We start from the raw sequence: 18,694 nt of genomic DNA, 5'->3' as shown, positions 1-18,694 counted from the left end.
ATGGTTAATGTGAACCAGGCTTGTTGTATTGTATTCCGTTTTTAACCCATAAGATTTCACAGGCAGGTTTTTTGTTTTCCCTTTTTCTTTCTTGGAAATTACAAGCTACATATCTGTGAACTTAAGTTAGTAGAAAGTAGAGTTTGTGTTTTGTTTATTGATTTGGCTTTTCCTTTATTCGCTCACATTACTTATCCGTTTAACTTTCTAACATTTAACAGTATTTGACCACCAATGATAAATACACATTCGCCTAATGTCTCTTCCCCTACCTCTGGACCTCTCTGGGACATAACAGTGGCACACCAAAACGCGAAAGCTCTAAAGAAACTAGAAAGTACACCTTGAGTTGAGATGGTTTTGTATATACCTACTTACAGTTTTCAAAAACCATGGAACGAGAAGGTCAGCGTTTTCTAGATACTTTATTCACACAGTAACTATTTTAATGCAAGCTGTGAACACAAACTCAAAATATTTCCTACTGCAAAGAGGAATAAATACAGGAAGTGACCTAAAGACTACAGTACTCTATTTGTCCACATTTAGATGCTATCGGTCACAGTATGCTCTGTTACAGCTCACAGGAGGACTTGCATAGACAGTTTCATTAAATCAACCTCTCAGTATCAAATTCACTTCAAAAATATACTCCAATAAAATATCTTTTAGTTAGAATATAAAAAAAAAAGGCTCTACATTTTATATGCGCGTGCGGGTGTGTGTGTGTGTGTGCGTCTACTATTATACAGCACAGACCAAATGCTACTGTCCAGACTGAGAAAATAAAAGGGAATTAGTAAGGCAATCAGTGGATACAGTGTGTCTTGCAAACTGGGACTTTTTTTGGAAGCGTGTCCTTTCCTTTGTGATAGAGAATACATCCGAGTCTAAAGCCTGAGCAACTTCTTTCCTTTCGTAATAATAGAACCACCTACTATCTTTACATTGCAAATCAATAACACAGAACCAAAAACTCTTTTTATGTATGCGAGCTCTCCCTACACAGGCACAGCTGTCAGCCTGCTGGAGCTCATGAGTGTCTTTCAGAGCTCCGTCTTCCCGTTGCTCGCTGAGCTGCTGGCAGCTCCGTCCTCTGCCGCAGAGCTGGAGGTGGAGGAGGGGGCGCCATTGGGCTGGAAACCCAATGAGGCCGAGTTGACGCAGTAGCGTTTTCCTGTGGGTCTCGGTCCATCATCAAACAGGTGTCCTAGGTGAGCTCCACACTGAAACACAACGGGAAGGATTTATTGACAGCTTTTTAGAAATTTTAGTAACACGTTGTGCATTATCAGCATGCAAACAACATGCAACCAACCTGCAAAAATGATTGCCTTGCCATCCATGTAATTTACTGGGGAAAGTGGAGGCAATGTCCCCTGCCGTCTCATTTCTTACTCTAGTTTGAGTTCTAATAATAATAATAACAACTTGGACTGATATAGCGCTTTTCATGGTACCCAAGGTCACTTAACAAATAGAGGAGGGGGGGGCGGTTAGGGGTCAAAGGACTTAGTGAAAAGAAATGTTTTGAGGTGCTTTTTGGGCAGGGATGGGGCAGAACGGACGTGGAGTGGTAGATTGTTCCTGAGTGTGGGAGCATTGGCAGAGAAAGCCCTGTGCCCAAAGGTCTGCAACCTGGTGCGGCGGGGAGAGGGGGTGCCCAGCAGGTCCTTGTCAGAGGACCGCAGGGAACATGACTGAGTGTAGGGGTGGAGGAGATCTGTGAAGTATTGTGGTGAGAGTCCATGGAGAGATTTGTAGGTGATGCGTGACTTGACTGGCAACCAGTGGAGCTGTTGGGAAGATGGGAGCGATATGCTGCAAATTTCGGTTCCAAAAGCGTCTGAGCGCAAGTTTATCTGTCCTCTCTGCATATTGACACAGAGCTGCGCTCCGACCGACACACACACACGGAGAGGTGCGGACGGAGTAAACCGTCTGTAGTTTGGTTGAAGTCACAGAGAGTCACCGTTGGTTTCAAGTGTGGTTACAGTTTTTTTTAAATCTTCCCCCAGACAGCGTTTGATATTAATGGCGAGCCGAAAGTGGTCGCGGTGCTGTTGCCGTTACACTTCCTCTTAGACAAGCAGGCATAACAGTGGTTTCTCTGCCCTGATGACTGACTGACAGGCTGAGCTTGCAAGGCAAGGCACTTTTAATAATGTTACTCTGAGTGAGCAGTTTTACCAGAATCTTTTAATTTTGATAACCGTTTTGATTCACAATTAAGGTGGAAAATAAAACCTTTGTGTTTAATGTATTGTATTGTATTGTTGATGTTGAAATGGATTTTAAAACATATCGTATCAAAAAAAAGTATCGTTAGGAACCGGCATCGAAACTGAGGTATCGAAATTGGCACCGGATCGAAAGATTCTGAACGATACCCAGCCCTAGACACACAAGAGAAGTCAAACTAAAACCAAAATATTTAGATAGAGAACAGGGTTTATTTCATATTCATTGATTACAAGTATTTCATTGTTTTTCTGTGACTAGTTTTTTTTATCTGTGCGTCTGTTTAAAAACTGCGGGAAAGCTGCTGTGCATTTGATTTTATTCTCACAGACACTTTGCGCTAAAGGATTAGACAACAGGTGTGGTTCTGGTGTAATGCAGTGTTTCTAGTGTACCTGGCTGCAGGTGATCTCCACTCTGTGCATCCCATAGGAGAAATCATCGGAGACCGTGACGGACTCTTCCTTCACAAGGTCAAAGAAGGATGGCCAACCTGAACACATGACGGCATCATGTTAGGAAGGGGGGGGGGGGGAGCACACAGGTGGAGGGACATGCAAAGGACAGCACTGGTCATACTGTGTGTCTGATGTGAGCTGGTGCTAGCTTTGAAGACAAAATCAAAACCTATCGATTGGTCGGTCCAGCACTACGGTGGCCGAGATGGTTCAACACAAACACAAAAGCCACAACACAAAAGCTTAAAACACAAATAGAAAAGCTACATCACTAACGCAAAAGCTACAACACAAACACAAAAGCTACAACACAAACACAAAAGCTACAACACAAACACAAAAGCTACAACACAAACACAAAAGCTACAACACAAACACAAAAGCTACAACACTAACGCAAAAGCTACAACACTAACGCAAAAGCTACAGCACAAACACAAAAGCTACATCACTAACGCAAAAGCTACAACACAAATATAAAAGCTATAACTAGGGCTGGACGATATGGAGAAAATCGGGTATCACGATATATTCTTGACCAAATACCTCGATATCGATATTGCAGCAGGATTCTAGGGTTGACAATTGGTTTTTTAACCAAATATCTTCACACTTAGATTTTAGATGACTAATTATCAGTAACGTGGACATAATGTCTAAGTGGGGAAAAGGCAAATAATAGAACACCTAGAACATTCTGGTAAATTCAGAAAAGTACATCACTTTACTGTAATGCAGCCTTTAAAACCAGGAAAAGATATCACGATATTACCATATCCAAAATCTAAGACGATATCTAGTCTCATATCACGATATCGATAGAATATCGATATATTGCCCAGACCTAGCTACAACACAAACACAAAAGCTACAAATATAAAAGCTACAACAGAAGAGAGCGTGGTGTTGACAAACGGAGCCGGCGGATGAGCAGGAGGAAAGTTCTTGTGTGTTTGAGAAGTAAGTGAAACATGGTTCCTTGCTAATTCTGATTACGGTCACTCTCGTTGCTCAATATCCGGTTATTTTTCATATGCATGTACTCTGCCATTTAGGCTACGAAGCTACAGCTATAACGTTACCTAAATGGTGCCCAGCGTCTTTTAATGTGTGAGTGCTACATTTAAAGTCCATAGTTTATCCGGTTTAGTGAAGCTGTTTAAAATCACACAACCCCAAACCAGAAAAAAATGTATGTATATAAAGACAAAGCCAATCATTTTATGCAGTACGTTGAAAAAAAGAATTTCAGGCTTCGGAGATGTGACTTGCTCGGGCTGAAATAATCCCGGCTTGTAAAGATAGCGGAGCAGAGAAAAGACCTGCAGATGAAAATAGTGGCCTAGTGGGTTACAGTGGTTCAACTTACCCGATCCCGAGTCAAATTTAGTGTTGGAGCTAGAACAGGAAACAGAAATGGTAGTTAGAAAAAGTTTGTTCATTACAAGGTTTAAAAAAAAATAAAAGTACTGACTCATCTTTCTTACATTACTCTTTAATATTGTAGTGGAGTGTCATGGCTCCCAACATCTGGCCACGCATGCATGCACGCACACACACACACTCTCACCTGAACAGCAGGGCCCCGCAGACAACACAAGTGTAGGTCCCCTCATCTTTATGATGGGTGAACCCTCCAGTGAAGGCACTGTGGAAAGTGGCTGTATTAGTCACACTGAATGGCCCATCATGATGAACATATTAGTTATGGTTTAGGGTGCAACAAATACTGTATTCATGGGAGCAATTATTTGCTTGGTGTGATTTATTCTTCAGCTGACAGCGCGGTAAGCAGTCGGGCAGGAGACGCTCCGTAGTGCGCAAGGATTTTGTATCCGAATCACAACCCAGGACTCACATTTTTCATGTCTTCGTTCATTATTCGGGACGCGACAATTTCCCAATTTCACAGTCAAAGACATCACATAGGCTGTTAAAAGAAGCGATTGTCGGGTGTAGGTGTATTTAAGAAAATACATCAGTAATAATTTGTGTGTGTGTGTGTGTGTGTTATGGCATACAAGATTAAATGAAATGAGAATATTCAATGAAATTCTGAAAACAAGAAAATTAAGACTATAAATTAAAAAGTTGAGAAGTGTCCCTGGATATTTTCATGATATTCCTTTCCCTTATAAGCTGGGGTTGTGGATTGTCACGATAAGCGTATAAACACTGCCAAACAGCTTTTGTATTAAAGGTGCCGTAGGGAGGATTGTGAAGATCCAGGACTTAGCCAACAAATTTGAACATAGACAACTTCTCAGTCCCTCCCCCCCTTTCCACCAAAGCCCAAAACTGTCTCCTAAGCCCCTCCCCCCACAAGGGAGAATGAGCAGTGATTGACACCCCGGCCCTGATTGGTGCATCTGAACAGGGAGCGGTGGATTTTTGCAATTCTCCCTACAGGAGCGTTTTTTTTTTTTTTTTTTTTTTTTTTTTAAATGACCTGCTTCATGTAGTTCTACTGGAACATTGGGTCAGTTTCAGCAGATTTGACAGAAAGGTAGTTCTATAAGGCTTACCTACTGCACCTTTAAATAGTGCAAAAGTTCATAATATGACTTGTTAATTTATGAAACTGAGGAAAATGACAGCAGCACAGCGGAACATGTAACTTGATGTATAGGTGCTTATGGTGAGCAGGTGGTTCCAGCGGCTCGTCCCACCTCTCCGTTCCTCTCTCCTGGGTAACATGGTACTGCGTAGGTGTGAGCCGCTTCTTCAGCTCCTCCTGAGGGAAGCTCACTGGCCAGGTCTTCTTAGTCCTACATGCTCCTGATGGGGGGGCAGAGGGGGGGGGGGGGGAAGCAAGGAGGACAAAAATGATTAACTATGCAAGTTTTCTGATGCAGATTCCTCCGTCTCAACGTCATGCTTAGTCATACGATAGAAATAAAAGCAGGGTGGTTGAAAAAAAGTGAGCTCAGAGACAGTGGATGCAGTTGTGCTGCTCGTCATATTTAATTGATGTCGCCTTGACTCCTCTCTCCTCTTCCTCAACTCCTCTCTCCTCAAGGCTCTTCCTCGACTCCTCTGCTCACATCTCCCGTGGGCGGGACGAAGACGCAAGTAGAGGAATCGGGGATGTGCAAACTGGGAATTAGGAAAGTGCTATTTTCTTCAGTTTTTATTTACGTTTTACACAACATTAGAATTGGGGTTTGTAATATCGTATTCATAAAAAGGCTCATGAGAAGAAGGGCTCTGTATCTATGAATGAACTGTACGAGAGAAGTGATGGTCGTTCTGTGTGTGTGTGTGTGTGTGTGTGTGTGTGTGTGTGTGTGTGTGTGTGTGTGTGTGTCAGCTGTTCTAGATAAACTGGATAGTTGTTCAGGTTCTTTTTAGCAAGTTTTTTTTCTGACATGATAAGTAGTGGTGAAATGTAACTAAAGTACATTTACCCAAGATGTTTATTATTTGAGGTAATTGTACTTTGAGTCTTTTTCTTTTCATTCCACTTTCTACTTCTACTCTGCTAAATTTCAGAGAGAAATATTTCACTTTGTACTCCGCTACATTCATCTGTTACAGCTTTAGTTACTAGTTACTTTACACATTAAGATTTTTGCACATAAAAACATGTAGTTTATGAAATACCATGTTTTATTATAAATTATTCTACCCAAAATATAACTGCCTACAAGTCCTGTCCTGATGATACTTACATACTTTTACTTAACATTTTCAATGCACGACTTTTAGTTGTAACAGAGTACTTTCACAGTGTGGTATTAGTACTTTTACTTAATTAAAAAGGATCTGAATACTTCTTCCAACACTGATAAGTAGATCTTAAGGTAGTGCTGCTGCTTTAATACCTTGCTCTGATACTTGTGGTCCTGAGATATGAAAGAACCATCACTGCGTCATCATACACTACTTCTGCATAAGTCTCGTGCACGGCTAAGCATAAGTCTTGTTTTTATCCAAAAAGAAAAAACACAAAAAGAACCAATGTGCAATAAAACATTGTAACATTGAGTGTCAAGTGAAAACCAAACCACAACAACCAGTGCATGCAAGCTGCAGGGAAGCAAAGCGTGAATCATTAGATTATTCTGTTAGCGCTTCAACATTCAGCTGTGTGACAGCAGCGGGTGATTAGAGCTACAAACTTAACAGACGCTGAACTCAAAAGGAATAGGAGGATTATAAACCTTTTTAAAAAAAAAAAAAAAAAAAAGGTACCCGGCTGACTTTTTTGACCACCCGTGGCACAAATTGTTGTATCTTACACCAGCACGTCAGGAGTGTGTGGGTGGTGACACAGATGGGCCCATGCTGATGTAAACAAAGTAGTTTTAAAAAGCCTTTGTGAATTCCTATGTGAGGCCTTAGTGACATTTTACATTGGAAATTCCACGCTGTGACTGTCTTTAGGTCTTGAATATCTGGAAGCTCTTATACCTCTTACAAGTTAGGTTTTAAGTTTTGTACCTCTGTGAAATCACATTATTGTACAGTACAAATGTCAGCTGTTTAATGCCTACAGATGGCATGGTTTTATTTCAGTTAGCCATATAGCTGGTTTGATTTGCATTGAGAGATGATTTTATGGAAAGTACCCTATGCCAATCTCTAGGTATGGTAAAGGGTATGTGAGGATGTGGGGGGACTATTTGAATTCCAAAGGCCAAGGGAACTTCATCAGGATGCATAGTATCCTGGATCCATGAAATAACTGGCCATTAAAAATAAGAATCTGCCTGCTTCTATGGGAATTTAACATAGGAGTGTACTTACTTATGCCCCCTGTATTTTAAAAAGGAAGAACATTTATTTATTTACGATGCATTATTCATTCACAAAGAAAATTGGTGTCCTTAAAAGGTTAGATTTTTCCTCATTTGTTTTTATTAAAAGGGGTGATAGAATGATTATATAGGGTATTTCATACTATTCCTTATGGTCTCCTAATGGGGTATGTAACATTGATTGGGCTGAAAATGGCCCAGTTGCTATTTTATGGGCCCTTATGCATCCCTGTGTTTTGGCCCTATTTGGAACGAGAGCTTTTCTTCTAAATATGGTATGCTCATGAATATTTAGATGAGCCGATTGGCTGAGCGAACCACATACACATACATTGAAGACGTGACAGCAGGTCTCATATTTCAATCGTTACTAAATTCACTTGTGAGACTAGAGAAATCAACTAGATAAAGCTCAAATATGGGCCGTTTTACGAATTGATGGCTAATTGCAAATTTGGTAAGACGCGTCGGACTTCAGGAGCTCCACACAGTCGGACGAGACAGTGGCAGCCCACTGTGCTCCATACCCAGGAGAAAGTCACCGTTTCTGGGTTACTGGACTACCAGGGCTCGGAGTTCTGCAGAGCTGGCCGGCTGCCGGCATAACTATAGTATATTTACAGTTTTTGTAACACGGCACATATTTGACCTCTACATAGTTGATTTCTTGCATAAAAAAGTCTCAGAAGTGAATTTAGTAATTAAATAGCAGACAAACATGTATACAATTTCTGAGATCTGCATGACCTAGATTCAGAAGACTACCTGATCTCAGGTCAGTGGTGTAGCCTATGTACATGTTGGGGCATGAAAAAGACTACAGACTAGAGCCAAATAAGGTATGAGTTGACGTCAACTTTTAGCTTTGTTGAGATTTTCCCGTTTTCAGCAGCAGTTTAAAATTGTGAGATTTGCAGAGGAAAGATGTCAATGGAATTTTGAGGTTCTACGTATGGCCTATTTACCCTCCAAACTGACGTTTTTCAAATATGAGAAAGTAAAATCGGTTTTGCATTTTATCACCCCTTTAAGGCATTAAGATCAATTTCAAAAAAAGCTGATTTTTTTATTCCTCTTTTTAGTCAACTTAAGCATGGGTGTATTCAATAATGCTGAGCACTGTAAATTGCCATACATTAATGCAGAGTTAATGTTGACTATGATGGATTATACACGCAAGTTTGAGGAGTCTGTTAATTAATTCTTATACTGTACAGAAATGAATAGAATTCAATGGACTCCTGGAACAGGAGACAAAATACCCACACTTAAACACAAAATGGTGTAAGTGTGAGTCAGGTGTAGTAAATGTGCTAAAACATGCACAACAACTGATAAAGTATGGCCCTACAAAATTCTTATTTTTAGCTTCTTATTTAGCCTTTAATAGCATTGTGACATGAATTTTCACATGCCACATAAAAAAAAAAAAAACACTTGGTAAAAAAAAAAAAAAAAAAAAACTAGTGTTGTCCAGCATGAGAAGTTATAGGAAGCCTTTTCCTTTTAAAAAAACAACAACAAAAAGCACTTTCCATTTCAAAATAAAAAAAAACAAAAAACAATCAACTGTCCAATCACAGCTTAGAGGAGTAGAGAACTAATTGGCAAAGAGTTTTCCTTCTAGACTTTCAGCTTAATGGTCAACACTAACTGAGAATTTAGCGAGAATGACCTTGGATACTGCATTTCCACTGCATGGTACGGCTCGGCTAAATATTTTAAATTTAAAAACAGCTTATTATGTAGGTGCGTGCCTGTGTTAACGTGCGCTTGTTGTCCCGTGTGCTGGGTTCAGTTACTGCTCTGTCGGACGCAGGCTGGGCTCGGACAGAAAAATGCGGCACGAATGTGCATTCAAGACTGGGGTCTATCCGGCCGACTACCTCCCACGTTTTAATGTCAGCTTGAGTCGGCATCGATAATCTCCACCCAAGCTGCGACTGGACAGTTGACGGTTTTTCATTTTGGCATGGAAAACGCGTCTCCATCTCAGGAAAGAAAAGGCTTTACTTTTTTTTTTTTCTCATTTCTTATAATCTATATTATATTAATAATAGGGTTATTAGTATAAAATAAAACTAGAAATTTAAAATTAGGCATCATCTGAATCTGGTGGTCTAATTTGGGAGCTCTTAAGTATCGTTCACTGTAACGATTTGATTGGTATTCCTCAAGAGAACCGATCAAATGTAAGAAAAGAACTAAAAGCAGCTCACATCATTCTGAACACACGTTGACTAGGACAGTAAAGACATGCCAGGTGTTAAGGCTTTAGAGAGGCAGAGCACAGCAGGCACACAGCACCCAGTCAGTGGACCTGAGGGAAGACTGCAGGGCCTCAGAGCTACAGGCTGGCTCTTGGTTATTAGATGCAGGAGATTGAAGCCCGACATGGCTGCTGGAGAGAGGTGCTCCACCCACCAGTAGAACCAAACACTTCACAGCAGGGCTACAACCAAGGACTAGGCTGGACGAAAGGGTGGGGGGGGCAGACAGGGAGAAACAACACAGATAAAGATACTGAACAGCATTAAAAAACAAGAAGTGGAATAAAGGCGCTGGATCAGGATCTGTTTGGGAATCCCACTGATAATGCAGAGTTTGAAGGCATGAGGAAGGAACATGGACACACACCTAGAAAAACTAAAAACATGAATTAATACCTTATCCTGCACTTATGACCAATTCCTTCATTACAAACATTTTAATTAATCAAATGAAATTCATACATGACCCAACTTTTAGGTATCTATCTAATAAATCAGGGAACCCGTGTGTGTCTGTGTGTGTGTGTGTGTGTGTGTGTGTGTGTGTGTGTGTGTGTGTGTGTGTGTGTGTGTGTGTGTGTGTGTGTGTGTGTGTGTGTGTGTGTGTGGGTGTGTGTGTGTACACGAGTCTTTGAAATATCTCATGAACTGTTTATCCAATCCACTTCACACTTGGTTTCCTGGGTACCCAATGCACTTGGGGTTCGGATTTTGGATATCGGATATTAAAAAAAATGTGAATAAAACCAAACGGCTGAACAATAAAGACTAAACACTGTCATGAGTCAAATGTCCGATTACTCCACATTGTCATTGTGATATTTTGTGATTAAATTCTGAATCTGCCACATTCTCTGTCAGGTAAATGTAGTAGTACAATGTTTTCCTCAGATAGAAGTACACTGTAAGTCAGTAGTAGGCTATACAGTACAGTGGAGTTGCATATTAAGTGCTTTGGGGTCTTTCTGTAAGTAATTTTGTAGTACAATTTGGTTCTGGAGAATGCTACAAAAAAACACCACCACAAGCGAAAGCAATGGGCCCGTTCCAAACATGCACATTTTAAAAGGGGTACTCATAATATGATTCAATACACACTAACATTATCAAAAGCATTACCATTTTTGAACCTTCACTGTGCAGAATGATGCATGAGTTTGAGCTTGAAGAAGGCTGTGTTGCCAGTCACTGAGAATGTTGCACTGTGCTCAACTTGAATATGGCTTTAAGATGTGGATGTGGGAGCAGGACTTTGTGACATTAAAACTAGTTTGGAAGTGGGCTCTGTGCAGGCCAGTCAGCTTCCTTCAAAGACGGAGACAAACGCTACAGTCACACGAGGACATGTTGACACCAAAGCTAACAGGTTACTCTACCTAGAAGAGCAGCAGGCAGTGCAGGGTGGTAGACTGAGTTGCTGCCTTGCGCAAGGGTGCGATGCAGGGCCACGAAAAGTCCACGTCTGAGGAGGACAGCCATGAGAAACACAGTCACACTGAAGTGAGACAGAAAGACAGAGAGAGGAGAAAGAAAGCGAAGCACAGCGGTTGAATTATTCTCTAAGCCCAAAAATATTTATTAACCGTTCATGGCTGGGATTTAGGACTTAAAAACATACTGAGGTACATCTGCCCATATCTGTAGATAAATATATTTCTGACTACAGCTACAAAGATTCATAAGTAAATCGAATAGTTGAACAGTCTGATCATCGCCAGAGGTTGAAGTATATTAAATCTCTGGAGCTATTCTTTGTGGCAGCATGAGAAAAGATCCCCTAAAGCATTCACATAATGGAGAGACACAGTCAAAGCCAGAGCACCAAAATCCAAGAGGAAAATCTCACTCTGTTTGAGAAGGGTGCTTTGGGATAAAATGCTTTACAAAGATGGCCTTATATAGCAGTGTTTTCAGCTGTGTGTGACTAATATTAACCAGCAGGAAAACAGTATTCTACCAGTGTTTACCATATACTGTACACTGCATTAACACTTTATTATATACACCTGTACCATAGGCCTATGCAGTCAATACAAAGTCCTGCTATAAATCTACCTTCATCATCGATCATTTTTCGATTCTGGTCACATTTTTACCTGGAGTAAACATGCCATCTGAATCTGAAGGTTTTATATTAATAATCATGAATGAAAGGCTGTGTTCCAACATCACTGTATTTAATAAGGGGGCTGCATACTAAGTTTGCTAGCTCTGCCTACCTATATGTTTTAATATGATGATTATTTTTGGGGCATTTTAGGCACTTAGTTAACAGGACAGCTGAAGACAGGTAAAGGGCCACGGGTTGGAATCGAACCTGCAGCCGCTGCGGTAAAGACTAAAGCCTGTGTAAATGGGGTGCACGCTCAACGTGGTGAGCTACCAAGGCATCCCTGTTGTCCATACTCATTAAGGGTGTCACGATTTCGATTTGAATTCGACCAAAATTAAGTCACAATCTCGAACTTTGAATAAAAAAAAGGCAATCGTCGATGCTGCCACGTCCCAATGTCACGTCCGGTCGGCTTGCCAAGCGGAAAAAAAAACACGTGTTGAAGTGCTGCGAGTCAACCTCCTGTAACTTAGCTACAGCCAGTCAAAAGATAGCATGGCAACTGCAGATGCAGGAGACCCTTCGACAGAACTTGAGCACCCTCCTCTTTCACTGAAGTCACCGGTGTGGAAGTATTTGGGATTTCAAGGTGAGTTATGTTGACAAGGTGAGTTATGTTGACAACGTTTGCGTTGTCGATAAAAAAAGCCACAGTTTGGAAGCTCTGCTGTGTTCGTGTACCATACTCTTCCACTGTTAGCCTTTACAACAGAGCCGTTTCAATACCCTTGTTAGATCATATTTCATTACAGAGTTCTCTGTTGATTTGTCGCCATGTGCTCGTGGTGAAAAATGATAGTAAACGGAGAATGGCGTGCCCGAAATGCAATGCGCTGTGACGTAGGTCCCTTTCAAGGCCAGGCTAATGTTGGAAGTCCCTCTAGTGGACAGAATCAACCTGATCTCACTGAACTCCGTGAAATGAATACGGCCCCTTAACTCAAAATCTGTGGCAATTTCACGGAATCGCAAGAAATTCCGTGATGGGCCCCAGGAACCTCTTTAAGATCACAAGTTTGGGAGTCAGGTCCAGTAGTAAACTTTTGGCCTGTACTATGTATGTATGTATGTATGTATGTATGTATGTATGTATGTATGTATGTATGTATGTATGTATGTATGTATGTATGTATAGGCCAAAGGTTTGGACACACCTTCTCATTCAATGAGTTTGCTTTATTTTCATGACTATTTACATTGTAGATTCTCACTGAAGGCATCAAAACTATCAATGAACACATATGGAATTATGTACTCAACAAAATAGTGTGAAATAACTGAAAACATGTCTTATATTCTAGTTTCTTCAAAGTAGCCACCCTTTGCTCTGATTACTGCTTTGCACACTGTTGGCATTCTCTTGATGAGCTTCAAGAGGTAGTCACCTGAAATGGTTTTCCAACAACGTGAAGGAGTTCCCAGAGATGTTAGCACTTGTTGGCCCTTTTGCCTTCACTCTGCGGTCCAGCTCACCCCAAACCATCTTGATTGGGTTCAGGTCCGGTGACTGTGGAGGCCAGGTCATCTGGCGCAGCACTCCATCACTCTCCTTCTGGATCAATTAGCCCTTACACAGCCTGGAGGTGTGTTTGGGGTCATTGTCCTGTTGAAAAATAAATCATGGTCCAACTAAACGCAAACCGGATGGGATGGCATGTCACTGCAGGATGCTGTGGTAGCCATGCTGGTTCAGTTTGCCTTCAATTTTGAATAAATCCCCAACAGTGTCACCAGCAAAGCACCCCCACACCATCACACCTCCTCCTCCATGCTTCACGGTGGGAACCAGGCATGTAGAATCCATCCACACAAAAACATGGCGGTTGGAACCAAAGATCTCAAAATTTGGACTCATCAGACCAAAGCATAGATTTCCACTGGTCTAATGTCCATTCCTTGTGTTTCTTGTCCCAAACAAATCTCTTCTGCTTGTTGCCTCTCCTTAACAGTGGTTTCCTAGCAGCTACTTGACCATGAAGGCCTGATTCACGCAGTCTCCTCTTAACAGTTGTTCTAGAGATGTGTCTGCTGCTAGAACTCTGTGTGGCATTCATCTGGTCTCTAATCTGAGCTGCTGTTAACTTGCGATTTCGGAGGCTGGTGACTCGGATGAACTTATCCTCAGCAGCAGAGGTGACTCTTGGTCTTCCTTTCCTGGGGCGGTCCTCATGTCAGCCAGTTTCATTGTAGCGCTTGATGGTTTTTTTGCGACTGCACTTGGGGACACATTCAAAGTTTTTGCAATTTTCCGGACTGACTGACCTTCATTTGTTAAAGTAATGATGGCCACTCGTTTCTCTTTACTTAGCTGATTGGTTCTTGCCATAATATGAATTCTAACCGCAGTTGTTCAATAGGGCTGTCGGCTGTGTATCAACCTGACTTCTGCACAACACAACTGATGGTCCCAACCCCATTAATAAGGGAAGAAATTCCACTAATTAACCCTGACAAGGCACACCTGTGAAGTGAAAACCATTTCAGTTGACTACCTCATGAAGCTCATTGAGAGAACACCAAGGGTTTGCAGCGCTATCAAAAAAGCAAAGGGTGGCTACTTTGAGGAATCTAAAATATAAGACATGTTTTCAGTTATTTCACACTTTTTTGTTAAGTACATAATTCCATATGTGTTCATTCATAGTTTTGATGCCTTCAGTGAGAATCTACAATGTAAATAGTCATAAAAATAAAGAAAACGCATTGAATGAGAAGGTGTGTCCAAACTTTTGGCCTATACTCTTGCATGTATATATGTATGTAGTACAACGGCAAGTTTTGTGTGTATATATATATATATATACACACACACAAACAATATAAGAAGGTATTCTGTGGAGTTTTCATTCTAAACTAGTCTATATCTATAGGAGTTTGTTATATTTAATGCGTTTCCTACCTCACAAAACATTTGCAAAGCCCTTTTTAATTATTTACAACCTGCAGTTTTCACATTCTGTGTTTACATCAGTTTCCCACCCTTCTCTGCCGTCTTGCAAGCAAATCAATTTGACTTACAAAACTTGCCGTCAGTTCTGTCCACTGGGGGAAGAAGCTAACCAATATTTCTCCACTCTTTGTATTTGGCTCTGTGCACTGCTATGTAACTCTGCTGCCCATTAGCTCTGCTACAGAATGAGGTCAGCCAAACCATTCTGTAGCAAACAATGAAAATATATTCTGGTGCTGGCAGGAGCACAACAACTAAAGCCAGGAGGGGCCACAGTGCTTTGGTCTTTTATCACTGAACTACAATTAGCCTACAACTAGAAGGACACCTGGAGAGCGAGGAACTCTGGCAAGGCAAGCCCGATCACCACCTTATATATGCTTCTTCTAGGAAATATTATTAGGAAACATTCCATTAAATTCCACTGTTATGCAGATGATACCCAATTATACCTATCAATCAAGCCAGACGAAACCAGTCAGTTAGTTAAACTTCAAGCATGCATTATGGACATAAATTCCTGGATGACCTATCTGTAGCTATATCTTTAGATAATGAGCTTCAGAGGTGTTTAGGGTCCAGCACAATAACCTTGGTTTTGTCTGAGTTTATCATCAGGAAATTGTAGGTCATCCATGACTTTATGTCCTTGAAGTTTAACTAACTGACTGGTTTCGTCTGGCTTGATTGATAGGTATAATTGGTTATCATCTGCATAACAGTGGAAGTTAATGAAATGTTTCCTAATAATATTGCCTAGAGGAAGCATATATAAGGTGGTGATAGGGCTTGCAGAATACGGACCCGGAGCGCAGTAAACAACAACAAATAGAATTGGCTGTAATGTTTTCCAAGTTGGATGTGAAAGAACAAGGTTTTCAAACGAGTTATAATTTAGTTTAGGTTGCATTTCCCCCCCCCCAGACTCATTTCCTGGTTCTCCTTCTCCATAAACAACATGGAATCAAGGAGAGGGTTCACTTTTCCTGCTACAGATTTCCCACCGTAGTCACAAAGAACAGGGGAGACACTTTGTTTCTCTCACTATGGCTCTAGAGTCACTACTCGCTCTGAAGTTAATCACCATCATGCTTTCACTTTCTCCCAAGCTCTATCACCCACTCCCAACACACACATGCCGGCTCGACGCACACTAGGGCTGTCAAAATTGCTCAAAAATGACGTTCGAATATTCCCTCTAAAATAACACCGAATATTCGAACTATTCGAACATCTGGTTGCGCATGCATCCAAGGTGGTGCGCGACATCAAAATGATGTAATATCCGACCGAGCCGAGGTTTTTTTCAGCGAATGAGTTCGCCGACAACCGGATACCAGGACTCTGAGTGACTGCAGGTCTCTCTGGTAAACTTACTGGGTTAAGATGAGTTCTGTTATGGTGAATGAAAGGCTCGATCCGACAAAGTAGGTCAGTGAATCAAATCGAAGCATTGACGGCAATGCTGCTGCCAGTTCTGCCGTTGTTTACCTTTTTCTTCTTCTTCTTCTTCTTCTAGTCCGTAGAAAGGGCAGCGTCGGTAGCCTTTGCTCATTAGCGCCACTGCTGTTCAGGAGAAGACTGCAGTGTCGTGACCACCAGCGCAGGTATAAATAAGACAGCCTCTGCTACATTTTTTTCCACTTTTTTAAAAAAATTTTTAATTTGAATATTAATTTTCACCTTCGAAATTTGTTTTTTTTAAACTATTCAAATATATATTCGAATTTAGAATATTCGTTGACAGCCCTAACGCACACACACTAGCGCACAAGTATAAACGCACAAGTAACAACATCAGTACACTTACATGTCTACCACGAAAGCTCTGCATGGAGCCTCCGCACAACCACAAATCAAGCTCTGCAAGTTGTTGCGGCGCATGGTCGTTCACCTCTTTTTGTAACTCAGAGTGTTTTAACATGGTCAGCTGGGAAAACTAGCCGAGCTAGTTTACCTGTACAAATATCTGTACGATTTGTCGTGTAGATACAACAGTCAATTCCAAAACAGAGTCAATTTCCCCTGGCTTGAGGAGAATAGGCTACTGCAACGAACAATACACGGTGTCAAGCGAGAGTATAAACAAAGCTTAAAGTGCTCATAGTATGCTTTTTCCCTTTCCTTTATTGTGTTATATATCTTTTTTTGTGCATGTTATAGGTTTACAAAGGGAAAAAGCCCAAAGTCCCCCCCAAAGGGACTTACCATCTCCAACAGAAAACACTGTTCACAAACTGCTCCAAACAGCTCTATTGTAGTCCAGCCTTTACTTCAGAGACCAACGTGGTCACTTTGGAACACACGTTATAATGCTCGCCTAGCTGCTAGCGTGGCACGCCCTCATACTCTGCTTCTGACTGGCTAGTAGTCCTTACCTAGGTACTGTCAGGACACGCCCTCATACTCTGCTTCTGACTGGCTAGTAGTCCTTACCTAGGTACTGTCAGGACACACCCTCATACTCTGCTTCTGACTGGCTAGTAGTCCTTACCTTGGTACTGTCAGGGCACGCCCTCATACTCTGCTTCTGACTGGCTAGTAGTCCTTACCTAGGTACTGTCAGGGCACGCCCTCATACTCTGCTTCTGATTGGCTAGTAGTCCTTACCTAGGTACTGTCAGGGCACGCCCTCATACTCTGCTTCTGATTGGCTAGTAGTCCTTACCTAGGTACTGTCAGGGCACGCCCTCATACTCTGCTTCTGACTGGCTAGTAGTCCTTACCTAGCTACTGAGCATGTGCGACTCCCAACAAAGATGGAACAGAAGTGAGATGTCTCACTCTGTAGCTAAAACAGAGAGCTCAACACACAGGGTGAAAAGAGCAGCTGCAGCAATATGCAGTTTGTACTGCAAAAATATGGTCTTTTTTTGAAAATGAAACCATGTAAACCTATTCCGATATAACCTATAAATACAATTATGAACCTGAAAATGAGCATAATATGAGCACTTTAATGCCTCTTCTTGTTCTTTAGTCCCGAGGCCAGGCACGCAGCTGCTTAATTATTTAACCTGAATCACTAGTGCGCCATATTGAAACACAGGAATTGTTCGAATTGTTGTAGATATCTATCCTACAGGACAGGGAGCTCCATTCTGGCGCTCGTCTAATCAGCTTATACAGTACATGTAACGTTAACGTTACCTTGTGAAATGCCCATTTTTATTAAGTTACAGTAACGTTACTACGTTGCATTGCGTGTGTTCTATCTCCATTTTCTGACAGTTTGCAATCCTTTCGGAAATTCCTGCTGCCATTTCAAATTCGTCTTTGACGTTTTGAGCCGTAACATTCCTCAGCAACAGAGAACTCACCAACATTCGCCCCGTGTCGCGGTTTAAATGCTAACTTTGACTATCGTTCCCTTCATAACCGTAAGATAGTCCACAAAATACACAAACAAACAGCGCCATAATTTACCTGAGAAAAGCAGCGACAGAAAAGCAACGGTGACAGAGAAGCGTTGTGTCGCCAGTGTTAATCTGCAGGCTGACCCACCACAGCCGTCCCGTTGACCGACAGACCGTGTGTTTGTGTACGGTTGGAGTACCAGAGTGCCTCAACATCTCCAATTATGGACAGGACCCCAGCCTCGTCACAGCATGATGTAACCGGACTACAACGTCAAATGACATGAAATTATATTATATATAACTTTAAAATGACAAATAAGAACGCCATCCTGACTCCGAACATTTACAATGTCTAACAACCTCTTTAATTTAAATTTCATGCGCCCCTTTTTTTGCCATGTAATGTTTTCAAGGTGTTTGTGTATGTGTACTTGAATAATAAAGTTTTTTGAAGACAAAAAAAACGTTAGGGTTTTTTTTTTTATACATCCACTGACTGAGCTAACGAAACAAAATGACAGAATTCTCAGAATTCTGACTTTA

The 18,694-nt window shown here is 41.4% G+C and overlaps 1 protein-coding gene across 6 annotated transcripts; it reads right to left on the bottom strand.

Annotated features, from left to right (window-relative positions):
* Positions 1–406: 406 nt before the first annotated feature.
* msrb3 (methionine sulfoxide reductase B3) lies at positions 407–18,419 on the bottom strand. 6 transcript variants are annotated; one of them, XM_028570510.1, is made up of 7 exons: positions 18,219–18,419; positions 11,106–11,191; positions 5,369–5,477; positions 4,270–4,347; positions 4,069–4,097; positions 2,637–2,734; positions 407–1,226 (listed from the first exon to the last, which is right to left on the bottom strand). In XM_028570510.1, exons 1-7 carry the CDS (start codon positions 18,362–18,364, stop codon positions 1,047–1,049), a joined length of 726 nt encoding a protein of 241 aa, XP_028426311.1. In that variant the 5' UTR covers positions 18,365–18,419; the 3' UTR covers positions 407–1,046. The 6 variants fall into 6 exon arrangements, with proteins under 6 accessions (XP_028426311.1, XP_028426309.1, XP_028426312.1 ...); XM_028570508.1 differs by having other exon boundaries at positions 11,106–11,224; positions 18,219–18,413; XM_028570511.1 differs by lacking the exon at positions 11,106–11,191 and adding an exon at positions 9,780–9,929 and having other exon boundaries at positions 18,219–18,309.
* Between the last annotated feature and the right edge of the window lie 275 nt (positions 18,420–18,694).

The sequence above is a fragment of the Perca flavescens genome, chromosome 23 (genome assembly GCF_004354835.1).
Source record: "Perca flavescens isolate YP-PL-M2 chromosome 23, PFLA_1.0, whole genome shotgun sequence".
Taxonomy (NCBI): Eukaryota; Metazoa; Chordata; class Actinopteri; order Perciformes; family Percidae; genus Perca; species Perca flavescens.
The sequence above is the reverse complement of the archived record's forward strand: the minus strand, read 5'-3'. Positions and strand labels throughout refer to the sequence as shown.

Coding starts and splice junctions, on each gene's coding strand:
- msrb3 (XM_028570508.1), bottom strand. CDS start 18,364: ATGTTGAGGCACTCTGGTACTCCAACCGTACACAAACACACGGTCTGT. Junction 2,735..4,068: donor TAAATTTGACTCGGGATCGG/GTAAGTTGAACC, acceptor TCATGTGTTCAG/GTTGGCCATCCTTCTTTGAC. Junction 1,227..2,636: donor TGGAGATCACCTGCAGCCAG/GTACACTAGAAA, acceptor GTTGTGTTTCAG/TGTGGAGCTCACCTAGGACA.